The sequence below is a fragment of the Odontesthes bonariensis genome, chromosome 5 (genome assembly GCF_027942865.1).
Source record: "Odontesthes bonariensis isolate fOdoBon6 chromosome 5, fOdoBon6.hap1, whole genome shotgun sequence".
NCBI classification, from domain to species: Eukaryota; Metazoa; Chordata; class Actinopteri; order Atheriniformes; family Atherinopsidae; genus Odontesthes; species Odontesthes bonariensis.
Window position 1 is genome coordinate 38,002,710 of NC_134510.1, and position 13,278 is coordinate 38,015,987.

The following is a 13,278-nucleotide window of genomic DNA, read 5'->3' on the forward strand; positions in this document are numbered from 1 at the left end:
GTACGAATTGTGCTCTATAAATAAAATTGCCTTGCCTTGCCTTAATACTGAAGGGAATATTCCTACCAAACGAAAATAAAAAAATACGTTAAGACTTCACCATTTAACCCCAATCTCTGATAGGGGGACATTTTTGTCCCCTTCTAAAATGATCCCCAAAATACCATGTTAATATTTTTTTTCCACTTTTTTTTCAGAAATCTTTTCTTCCACTTCAGTTCTGATCATAACCACCAAATTTTATATTATTTTCAAAAAAATTAACCCTTTAAATACCAGTGTATATGAGGTAAACACCAATTTCTGTTAAAACACACACAAAAACTGCTGTATTTTCAATATATAGAATGCAAAGTGAAATATTCTATGGGGGATTATTAGGTCTGGGATATGTCATTGATGAGCTACAACATCAGTTTTTACAGCTTTTTAGTTTTTCTGCAATGGCAGATTACAGAAACGGCTCCCATAGACATCCATTATAATGAATACAGCATTAGACTATGGGACAAAAATGTCCCTTTTCAGAAATTAAGGAGTTTTTTGTTTTAAAATCAGACATAGGAAAAAAATTTAAAATCCCTAAAAATCAATGTTGTCGCTGATCATTGACATATATCCCAGACTATAATTATCCCCCCTCAAAAATTCCACTTTGCTTTCTATATATTGAAAATATAGCATTTTTTGTGGGGGGGGGGTTTCAGAAATTGGCGTTTACATCATATAAACCAGTATTTAAAGGGTTACATTTTTGAAAATAATTGAAAACTTGGTAGTTATGATCAGAACTGAAGTGGAATAAAAGATCTACGGAAAAAAAAGTGGAAAAAAATATTAACATATTATGTTTTTAGGTCGTTTTAAAAGGGGACAAAAATGTCCCTTTTCAGAAATTAAGTTGTGTTTTAAATCAGGTATGAGGGGTAAAACAATTGCCTGTGTTTAGTGTCCAACATTTTGACTGCACATTTCCACAAAATGAAGGCTACTGGGGCAAGTGGAAATAATGTGTGAGTTGTTGAACTGTGTACAGAATGTAATTTACCACATTTACCATAATACTGTTCACAAGTAAAAGGTGAGCTGTGTTTACTCATAAAATAAAACAGGAAACGCTCGGATGAGTTTTTCTTTTTTTTCTTTAATTTGAAAAATATACAAATACCCCAAACAGCGGTTTGCAAATGAAACAAACCTATCAGGACTATGTCATTTAAAGAATCAAACAAAAATCATCCGACATAAAAACGTAAGCAGGAAGAACTGATTTTCAGAAAGAAAGTTAACAGACTCAAACGACAGATTATACTGCAGTTATTAACACTCACCGACGCTCACACTACCGCAGATTATGTCTCCTTACCGGATTTGGTCACAGACAACCAGAACATGAAAATAATTTAAAAAGAAAAAAAGGCAAACTAGGTTACTGCATTGAATGCATGAATGCGTGTGCACAATTAGCATTTTATAAAAATAGATCTCTTGCGAAATACAGCAGATTTAGCCTAAGAAAGTGTTCGGGTTGCATCTGACGCTGAGAGAGAGATTTATTTCTTTTTTTTTGGAATAATGAAGAACACCTGAGTAGCATTGGCAATAAACTCCCCCGACAGCAGCCAGGGACAATCCACTCTGCGACACAGAGAAGCGAGACCACGAATCATTTTCACCGTTGGTCTGGAACGCTTCATCCCACCGAAGCTCAGAGAGCAGAAAGGCGAACGCACGTTGGCAAACTTCAGGGACCATCAGCTCCAGCTGGGATCATAGCGAGTCCATCCTGGGGGCGGGGCCAGATAGATCCTCCGTCCTCTGAAGAAGAAGCTGACCACCCCTCGGTAACCCGTCCTTGGCACGCCGGACTTCAGGTCGTCCATGACTCCCAGGTTTTTGGCCAGCGCCTTGAAGCCGCTCTTACTGGAGTACTGGAGGCGGAAAGGTCCCGCTCCCGTCAGCCGGCCCTGCTTCACATCTTCATATGTGACCACAGAAGCGTTGTAAACCTCCCTCTCAAAGTTTTCTCTGTACGTCTCCTCCTTCAAGTAGTTCAAGTCCAACGTGGTGAAAGGCACAAACTGGGTGTTGAGCTTGATGTATCGCAGGTACTTGTCGTAGAACTGGCCCAGGCTCACGCCCTGCCGGCCGAACGTGAGAGTGCGGGAGATCTCCGGCCGCACGCAGGCGCGGTCGCGCCGCTGCTCGGGCTGACGCATCCAGTCGTCCCAGAAGGACGCCGGCCACTTGGGCTCCAGCTCCTCCCACACCTCCCTGAGCAGCATCCAGCCCAGGCCGGGGAAGAAGTCGGTGCGGTACAGCAGCTCGGCCCTGCCGGGATCCACGTAGCCGTCCCTGCCGTTGTCGTTCCAGGCAGACACGCACCACAGGTTGGGGTCGGACTTTAGGACTGGCAGCAGAGCGCCGAAATACTCAAAGAAGTCTGGCGCCACCTAGAGTAAGAGATGTAAAAGTATTTTATTTATACAGCCCTTTACAGACAATCCTTACGGTGTACCAAAGTGCTTTAACCCTTGTGTGGTCTTAACATTGTGTTTACTCCCCTTGTCCTACGGGGCAAAAATGACCCGCCCTACCAAAGCCCCAAAATAAAGCAACTTCATTGAATTTTAAATCCAAAATCTATTTTGTATGATGTAACAACCTGTTATTTATCTATTCAACTCAATTCAATACATTTTTTTTATCATTTATTTTTTGTTACACAATACAAAAAGACAATCACCAGTTTTCAGGATTACACTTTTTTTTTTTTTTTAAAACCACAAACTAACTGTCAGTTGGACCAACAGTTTTCTTGTTTTCTTTGACATAATAAAGGTTTATTATTGCTATTATATAAATGGGAAGTAATTTCTTCTGAATTAATTATATTGAAAGGGAAATTTGTCTAATGTTTGTACACTTACAACTGAAAAACCAATAAAAAGAATATTAAAAAGTAGAAACACTACCCTGATCCGCCCTCTTAGGACATCACCGGTTTCGTCCCAGCTCCTTACGCGCTTATTTGTTTTCTAAATTGTCTTCCCATTTGTCTCGGTACCTGACTTATCGCACTTACTCTAGCACTAGTTTTGCTCTTAGCTGTTTGGTTTTGGAAGGAAATGCACTTGTGATTTCTTGTGAGCTGAAGTTCTTTTGCCTACCGATGTGGAACACTCTTATTGTAAGTCGCTTTGGATAAAAGCGTCTGCAGAATGACCGTAATGTGATGTAATGTGATGTAAAAAAAAACATTTAAATGAGGGTTGCGATCAGAGCAAACACCTAACTTACCTCCAGGTCATCCTCCACGATCACAGCAGAGGAATGAGAAAGGGTTTTGAAAACCTGGTTGAGGGCCCAGCGGTAGTGTCTGGAGATCTTGTAGTAGCCCTGGAACTTCTTGTGCTCCGGCCGCACGGGGACGTCTGACAGGTCGGGCTGCTTCAGGTGCGTCACCTGATCCCCGTAGGAGCGGATGACCTCGGCGGTGTCGGCGTGCCCGCAGTCCTGGCTCACGATGATGGGGAAGCGCTCGGCCGAGGGCCGGTGCTGCAGCAGCTTGTCCAGGCAGCGCCTCACGGTGACCCGGTTGCAGGCCATGACCAGGACGGGGATGACGGGCGGAGCGGGGGCCGCCGCGTTCTCCTGGTTCCGGCTGGACGAGTCCCACAGCGACTGGTGGCTCTGGATGAGCAGCAGGATGTTCTTCTGCCGCTCCAGCTCCTCCTCGAAGGCGTCCGTCATCCGGAGCAGGTCCCTCACCATGTCGCTGGTGGGCAGCTCGGCCACCTCTCGGGCCCCCTGGTCCAGCTGGACCGTCGGGGGTCTGCCCCACAGCAGCAGCACCAGGATGGCGTTCCAGGTGACGAACAGGAAGGCGCCGCACAAGATGACGGAGCCACGTTTGCGGATCATGGCACGGAGATACGGGAAAGGGGGGGTGGGAAGGAATATAAAGAGCTGTCCTGGTTACAGACAATAGGAAAGGGATATGGGAGGGGCGGCCTGAGTCCTGCTCATCACAAGTGCATGATCATAGATATCGTTGGCTCGCTGAGCCGCTACCACAGCCAGAAAGACACGGTTCGGTTTCAGAGAGGCGGGAAGTGGAGCAAATGGGAGCAAAGGCAGGACTCATCTTGGAGGTGGCGGATTCTCAACTTTCAAAAATCTTCTGTCATCTACAACAAAAAGAAAAAGAAAAAGAAGAAAACGTGTAACGTGACTACTGCACTGAAAAAAGTGACTTTTTGGTGAAGCAACTGTCATAGTTTCTACCTTGTATTTTTAAGATTCAGTAAAAACTAGAGCTTCTTAAGTAAAATTAAACATTTTATTAACGTAATACATGAATTATCAAATCAAATCAAATTTATTTATATAGCACATTTCATGTACAAACCAGTCAAAGTGCTTCACATAAAATAAAAGCATTGCAGCAGGGAGTGGAAGAAGCATTAAAAATACATAAAAGAATATAAAGAGAAACAAATAAAATCATTTTAATGAATTTAAAAACAAGCAACAATCCAGATAAATTCAAAGATATCGTGCAGATTTCATGCATAGACACATGAGAACAGAAATGTTTTTAACCTGGATTTAAAAATGTCTACAATTATGGGGGAAGAGTAAGTTTTACTTAGGTTTCCTCATACAATTTAAATGTTTAATAGTTGTATGTACATAAACCTAGAAATACTACATACACTTTACTCTGAAAGTGTATCGCTACTAAGTTACTTCGTAACAGCAAATACTACAGATATATAAAATTTACTTAAAATTTTGAGTAAAATGATGTTCCTGCCTATGAAAAACAAGTAGACTTTACTTAATTTGTTTAAATAAATACAACTTAAAACTTAGATGTAATCAAGTAAATGTTACTTAATATCTTCAAAACTGTTTTATGGGAAGTAAAATTTACTTGATATTGCAGCATTAAATATTACTTAAATCATTTGAGTACAAATACTTACAAAGGGTTTTTTAAGTAAATCTTATGAGTGTTTTTTTCAGTGTATATTTACGGTGGATTCACAACAGTATCCGACTGTATTTTACAATAATTGTAAAATACTGTTGAATATTCATCCCTCACACTGGAAAAAAATCAAAGTCTTACCAAGTATATTTGTCTCATTTCTAGTCAAAATATCTCATTACACTTAATATAAGACACAACTGCCTAACAAGTGCCATTTCAGCCAGATATAGGGACTTGTTGGAAGACAATACATCTTGAATATCTTGTTAAATGAAAAAGTCTTGAAAACAAATTGTTTTGAGTCACATATCATATGAAACAAGCTTCTTTTTTTTTACATTTGAAGAAGAAGATCTGCTGACTCAGGTCAGATGGTGGAGCCCAGAGTTCAAACCGGAACCGGTGAATCAGCTTTTAGCTGTTATGCTGCTCACAACTGGAACAAACCGCACTCTCAGAAACAGGGGTACAGTACGAGTCCCTTTATGTCCCCTGAGGTACAATCTGTACTAATGTACCCCCTAGGGTTCATTATTGGACCAAAAGGTACATATATGTACTCAAGTGGTAAAAGGTACATATATGTACTTAAGTGGTAAAAGGTACATATATGTACTCTAGTGGTAAAAGGTGCATATATGTACTCAAGTGGTAAAAGGTACATATATGTACTTAAGTGGTAAAAGGTACATATATGTACTCTAGTGGTAAAAGGTACATATATGTACTCTAGTGGTAAAAGGTACATATATGTACTTAAGTGGTAAAAGGTACATATATGTACTCTAGTGGTAAAAGGTACATATATGTACTTAAGTGGTAAAAGGTACATATATGTACTCTAGTGGTAAAAGGTACATATATGTACTCTAGTGGTAAAAGGTACATATATGTACTTAAGTGGTAAAAGGTACATATATGTACTCTAGTGGTAAAAGGTACATATATGTACTCTAGTGGTAAAAGGTACATATATGTACTTAAGTGGTAAAAGGTACATATATGTACTTAAGTGGTAAAAGGTACATATATGTACTCAAGTGGTAAAAGGTACATATATGTACTTAAGTGGTAAAAGGTACATATATGTACTTAAGTGGTAAAAGGTACATATATGTACTCAAGTGGTAAAAGGTACATATATGTACTCAAGTGGTAAAAGGTACATATATATACTCAAGTGGTAAAAGGTACATATATGTACTCAAGTGGTAAAAGGTACATATATATACTCAAGTGGTAAAAGGTACATATATATACTCAAGTGGTAAAAGGTACATATATGTACTTAAGTGGTAAAAGGTACATATATGTACTCAAGTGGTAAAAGGTACTCAATATATGTACTCAAGTGGTAAAAGGTACATATATGTACTCAAGTGGTAAAAGGTACATATATGTACTCAAGTGGTAAAAGGTACATATATGTACTCAAGTGGTAAAAGGTACATATATGTACTCAAGTGGTAAAAGGTACTCAATATATGTACTCAAGTGGTAAAAGGTACATATATGTACTTAAGTGGTAAAAGGTACATATATGTACTCAAGTGGTAAAAGGTACTCAATATATGTACTCAAGTGGTAAAAGGTACATATATGTACTCAAGTGGTAAAAGGTACATATATGTACTCAAGTGGTAAAAGGTACATATATGTACTCAAGTGGTAAAAGGTACATATATGTACCTTTTTTTCTACATGCTGGGGTACAATAGACAGTCTGTGTTAGGCTACTTCAGTATAAAGGTACAAACCTATACCTTCTGAGGGTACAAGCCATCGTACCCCTAAAGGTACAATTCTGTACTTTAGTTTCTGAGAGTGTGTACGAGCAGAACTGAAATCAGCCCCAACTGTGAGCACTTTTAAATCCAGGTTAAAACATTTTCTCTTTCCGTGTGCTTATGGTTGAGTTTATACTTTTCTTTTTCCCCTCTTCTTTGATTACTTTAAACTGTGTTTTAATTTTAATTTTAATTTTTCTCTTTAAATTGCTTGTTTTTATGCTGTTCTTTTAATTGCCTTGTCTTTATGTAAAGCACACTGTGGTATTAAATGCGCTTTAGATAAATAAAAATGCCTAAAAAGCACCTGGACGTGGCAGAGTAACAGCAGGACACCGCGCACACGGATCCTGGGTAATGGGTCACTCAACAGCTGATCGATTTCTCTCTTATCACCTGTGGCCGCAGAAAGCAGCTGTGCGCAAGGCGGACGGAAAAAACACGCGCAAGCCCCACGCGCACAGCCGCGTTAAACGCGAGCCTTACCCTGACGCGGCGGCCGCTTCCTCCTCCCGGGGCCGGTGCCTCGATGGCGGGCGGAAAAGTTGACCGACGGGCGGGCGGCGGCGGGGCAGCGAGGCGGCTGGAGCTGGCGGCGAGACGCTTATTTCCCGACGAATCCAAGCAACTTCCGAGTTTCTCCTCTTTCTCGCAGAGCTCGGACCGAGGGGAGGAGAAAGAGGAGAAATAACACGACAACTTCCTGGTTTGAGGGCAGCCGCGGAAGTCCCGCCCCAGCTGTCACCTTGAGAAGTTACGCAACGCTTTGACGCGCCAGCCCCTCTCTCCGCAGAGCTAATTAAAAGCGGCGACCTCTGATGTCTTTGCGCTCACTTATTGTTTGCTTCCACACACAGCCGCGCGCAGACAAGCGCAGGAAGCAGTGGGTTAATGAAGCTAATATATAATGTGTGCAAATCCAATGATTCTAACATTTGGTTTGGACTTTCCCTAATCAGCATGAACCAGAGACATTTCCTGTTTCTATCGCCACAATTTCATTTCATTTATGTAACAAGGGTTCATTTGGCTTGTGTATAATTCCACAAAATTTTTGTTTTTAATTGTTTTTATGACATTTATAAGACTAGTCAGGTGGACCTTTGGTTTTCTTTTTCGGTTTCTGTACATTCTTTTATGGGGGAGCAACATCTGTGACAGAAGACACGGTCCCACCTAAACTCTTCTTCTTTTTTCTGATGTTCGGTGAGGAAAGGTGGAGGAAAATAAAGACCTTCGATAGAGCAGCGGTGTGTTCTCCATTCGTTCTAACATTTTTCATGTGCTTTTACATGTTTTTATGTGTTTTCATGTGTTTTCATTTGTGCTGCACACCTGAAGACCTGTTTGCAGGAAGAATGGGACAAAATAACACCTGGTGTCCTCACTGTCAGAACGTCCAGCTCCAGCCTTGGTCCTGAATTGGACTGAGCGGGTATTGAAAATGGATGAATGGTTGGATGAAAATGGATGAATGGTTGGATGAAAATGGATGAACGGTTGGATGAAAATGGATGAACGGTTGGTTGGATGAAAATGGATGAACGGTTGGTTGGATGAAAATGGATGAACGGTTGGATGGATGAACGGTTGGTTGGATGAAAATGGATGAATGGTTGGATGAAAATGGATGAACGGTTGGTTGGATGAAAATGGATGAATGGATGGATGAAAATGGATGAACGGTTGGTTGGATGAAAATGGATGAACGGTTGGATGGATGAAAATGGATGAACGGTTGGTTGGATGAAAATGGATGAACGGTTGGTTGGATGAAAATGGATGAACGGTTGGATGGATGAAAATGGATGAACGGTTGGTTGGATGAAAATGGATGAACGGTTGGATGAAAATGGATGAATGGTTGGATGAAAATGGATGAACGGTTGGATGAAAATGGATGAACGGTTGGATGAAAATGGATGAACGGTTGGATGGATGAAAATGGATGAACGGTTGGATGAAAATGGATGAACGGTTGGTTGGATGAAAATGGATGAACGGTTGGATGAATATGGATGAACGGTTGGATGAAAATGGATGAATGGTTGGATGAAAATGGATGAACGGTTGGATGAAAATGGATGAACGGTTGGATGAAAATGGATGAACGGTTGGATGAAAATGGATGAATGGTTGGATGAAAATGGATGAACGGTTGGATGAAAATGGATGAACGGTTGGATGAAAATGGATGAACGGTTGGATGGATGAAAATGGATGAACGGTTGGTTGGATGAAAATGGATGAACGGTTGGATGAAAATGGATGAACGGTTGGATGAAAATGGATGAACGGTTGGATGAATATGGATGAATGGTTGGATGAATATGAATGAACGGTTGGATGAATGGTTGGATGAAAATGGATGAATGGTTGGATGGATGAAAATGGATAAATGGTTGGATGAAAATGGATGAACGGTTGGATGAAAATGGATGAACGGTTGGATGAAAATGGATGAACGGTTGGATGAAAATGGATGAACGGTTGGATGGATGAATGGTTGGATGAAAATGGATGAACGGTTGGATGAAAATGGATGAACGGTTGGATGAAAATGGATGAACGGTTGGATGAAAATGGATGAATGGTTGGATGAAAATGGATGAACGGTTGGATGAAAATGGATGAATGGTTGGATGAAAATGGATGAACGGTTGGATGAAAATGGATGAACGGTTGGGTGGATGAAAATGGATGAACGGTTGGATGAAAATGGATGAATGGTTGGATGGATGAAAATGGATGAACGGTTGGATGAAAATGGATGAACGGTTGGTTGGATGAAAATGGATGAACGGTTGGATGAAAATGGATGAACGGTTGGATGAAAATGGATGAACGGTTGGATGGATGAATGGTTGGATGAAAATGGATGAACGGTTGGATGAAAATGGATGAACGGTTGGATGAATATGAATGAACGGTTGGATGAATGGTTGGATGAAAATGGATGAATGGTTGGATGGATGAAAATGGATAAATGGTTGGATGAAAATGGATGAACGGTTGGATGAAAATGGATGAACGGTTGGATGAAAATGGATGAACGGTTGGATGAAAATGGATGAACGGTTGGATGGATGAATGGTTGGATGAAAATGGATGAACGGTTGGATGAAAATGGATGAACGGTTGGATGAAAATGGATGAACGGTTGGATGAAAATGGATGAATGGTTGGATGAAAATGGATGAACGGTTGGATGAAAATGGATGAATGGTTGGATGAAAATGGATGAACGGTTGGATGAAAATGGATGAACGGTTGGGTGGATGAAAATGGATGAACGGTTGGATGAAAATGGATGAATGGTTGGATGGATGAAAATGGATGAACGGTTGGATGAAAATGGATGAACGGTTGGTTGGATGAAAATGGATGAACGGTTGGATGAAAATGGATGAACGGTTGGATGGATGAATGGTTGGATGAAAATGGATGAACGGTTGGATGAAAATGGATGAACGGTTGGATGAAAATGGATGAATGGTTGGATGAAAATGGATGAACGGTTGGATGAAAATGGATGAACGGTTGGGTGGATGAAAATGGATGAACGGTTGGATGAAAATGGATGAATGGTTGGATGGATGAAAATGGATGAACGGTTGGATGAAAATGGATGAACGGTTGGGTGGATGAAAATGGATGAACGGTTGGATGAAAATGGATGAACGGTTGGTTGGATGAAAATGGATGAACGGTTGGATGAAAATGGATGAACGGTTGGTTGGATGAAAATGGATGAACGGTTGGATGAAAATGGATGAACGGTTGGTTGGATGAAAATGGATGAACGGTTGGATGAAAATGGATGAACGGTTGGATGGATGAAAATGGATGAACGGTTGGATGAAAATGGATGAACGGTTGGTTGGATGAAAATGGATGAACGGTTGGATGAAAATGGATGAACGGTTGGTTGGATGAAAATGGATGAACGGTTGGATGAAAATGGATGAACGGTTGGTTGGATGAAAATGGATGAACGGTTGGATGAAAATGGATGAACGGTTGGATGGATGAAAATGGATGAACGGTTGGATGAAAATGGATGAACGGTTGGTTGGATGAAAATGGATGAACGGTTGGATGAAAATGGATGAATGGTTGGATGAAAATGGATGAACGGTTGGATGAAAATGGATGAACGGTTGGATGAAAATGGATGAACGGTTGGATGGATGAAAATGGATGAACGGTTGGTTGGATGAAAATGGATGAACGGTTGGATGAAAATGGATGAACGGTTGGATGGATGAAAATGGATGAACGGTTGGATGAATATGGATGAATGGTTGGATGAATATGAATGAACGGTTGGATGAATGGTTGGATGAAAATGGATGAATGGTTGGATGGATGAAAATGGATAAATGGTTGGATGAAAATGGATGAACGGTTGGATGAAAATGGATGAACGGTTGGATGAAAATGGATGAACGGTTGGATGAAAATGGATGAACGGTTGGATGAAAATGGATGAACGGTTGGTTGGATGAAAATGGATGAACGGTTGGATGAATATGGATGAACGGTTGGATGAAAATGGATGAACGGTTGGATGAAAATGGATGAACGGTTGGATGAAAATGGATGAACGGTTGGATGAAAATGGATGAACGGTTGGATGAAAATGGATGAACGGTTGGATGAAAATGGATGAATGGTTGGATGAAAATAGATGAACGGTTGGATGAAAATGGATGAACGGTTGGATGAATATGGATGAACGGTTGGATGAAAATGGATGAACGGTTGGATGAAAATGGATGAACGGTTGGATGAAAATGGATGAACGGTTGGATGAATATGGATGAACGGTTGGATGAAAATGGATGAATGGTTGGATGAAAATAGATGAACGGTTGGATGAAAATGGATGAACGGTTGGATGAATATGGATGAACGGTTGGATGAAAATGGATGAACGGTTGGATGAAAATGGATGAACGGTTGGATGAAAATGGATGAACGGTTGGATGAATATGGATGAACGGTTGGATGAAAATGGATGAATGGTTGGATGAACGGTTGAATGAAAATGGATGAACGGTTGGATGAAAATGGATGAACGGTTGGATGGATGAAAATGGATGAACGGTTGGATGAAAATGGATGAACAGTTGGATGAAAATGGATGAACGGTTGGATGAAAATGGATGAATGGTTGGATGAACGGTTGGATGAAAATGGATGAACGGTTGGATGAAAATGGATGAACGGTTGGATGGATGAAAATGGATGAACGGTTGGTTGGATGAAAATGGATGAACGGTTGGATGAAAATGGATGAACGGTTGGATGAAAATGGATGAACGGTTGGATGAATATGGATGAACGGTTGGATGAAAATGGATGAACGGTTGGATGAAAATGGATGAACGGTTGGATGAATATGGATGAACGGTTGGATGAAAATGGATGAACGGTTGGATGAAAATGGATGAACGGTTGGATGAAAATGGATGAACGGTTGGATGAATATGGATGAACGGTTGGATGAAAATGGATGAACGGTTGGATGAAAATGGATGAACGGTTGGATGAATATGGATGAACGGTTGGATGAAAATTGATGAACGGTTGGATGAAAATGGATGAACGGTTGGATGAAAATGGATGAACGGTTGGATGAAAATGGATGAACGGTTTGATGGATGAAAATGGATGAACGGTTGGATGAAAATGGATGAACGGTTGGTTGGATGAATATGGATGAACGGTTGGATGAAAATGGATGAACGGTTGGATGAAAATGGATGAACGGTTGGTTGGATGAATATGGATGAACGGTTGGTTGGATGAAAATGGATGAACGGTTGGATGAATATGGATGAACGGTTGGATGAAAATGGATGAACGGTTGGTTGGATGAATATGGATGAACGGTTGGATGAAAATGGATGAACGGTTGGATGAAAATGGATGAACGGTTGGTTGGATGAATATGGATGAACGGTTGGATGAAAATGGATGAACGGTTGGTTGGATGAATATGGATGAACGGTTGGATGAAAATGGATGAACGGTTGGATGAAAATGGATGAACGGTTGGTTGGATGAAAATGGATGAACGGTTGGATGAAAATGGATGAACGGTTGGATGAAAATGGATGAACGGTTGGATGAATATGGATGAATGGTTGGATGAAAATAGATGAACGGTTGGATGAAAATGGATGAACGGTTGGATGAATATGGATGAACGGTTGGATGAAAATGGATGAACGGTTGGATGAAAATGGATGAACGGTTGGATGAAAATGGATGAACGGTTGGATGAATATGGATGAACGGTTGGATGAAAATGGATGAATGGTTGGATGAACGGTTGGATGAAAATGGATGAACGGTTGGATGAAAATGGATGAACGGTTGGTTGGATGAAAATGGATGAACGGTTGGTTGGATGAATATGGATGAATGGTTGGATGAATATGGATGAACGGTTGGATGAAAATGGATGAACGGTTGGTTGGATGA

General features: G+C 40.7%; 1 protein-coding gene across 3 annotated transcripts; it reads right to left on the reverse strand.

Moving 5' to 3' along the window:
* Nucleotides 1-1,552: 1,552 nt before the first annotated feature.
* Nucleotides 1,553-7,472, reverse strand: mgat1a (alpha-1,3-mannosyl-glycoprotein 2-beta-N-acetylglucosaminyltransferase a). 3 transcript variants are annotated; one of them, XM_075466326.1, is made up of 3 exons: nt 7,273-7,472; nt 3,301-4,190; nt 1,553-2,453 (listed from the first exon to the last, which is right to left on the reverse strand). In XM_075466326.1, exons 2-3 carry the CDS (start codon nt 3,922-3,924, stop codon nt 1,755-1,757), a joined length of 1,323 nt encoding a protein of 440 aa, XP_075322441.1. In that variant the 5' UTR covers nt 3,925-4,190; nt 7,273-7,472; the 3' UTR covers nt 1,553-1,754. The 3 variants fall into 3 exon arrangements, with proteins under 3 accessions (XP_075322441.1, XP_075322443.1, XP_075322442.1); XM_075466328.1 differs by lacking the exon at nt 7,273-7,472 and adding an exon at nt 7,183-7,247; XM_075466327.1 differs by lacking the exon at nt 7,273-7,472 and adding an exon at nt 7,094-7,182.
* Nucleotides 7,473-13,278: the final 5,806 nt, after the last annotated feature.

Excerpts from the sequence above, each read along its gene's own strand:
- mgat1a (XM_075466326.1), bottom strand. The coding sequence starts at position 3,924 with ATGATCCGCAAACGTGGCTCCGTCATCTTGTGCGGCGCCTTCCTGTTC. Across the intron at positions 2,454-3,300 it reads TCGTGGAGGATGACCTGGAG|GTGGCGCCAGACTTCTTTGA; the intron begins GTAAGTTAGGTG and ends CTCTTACTCTAG.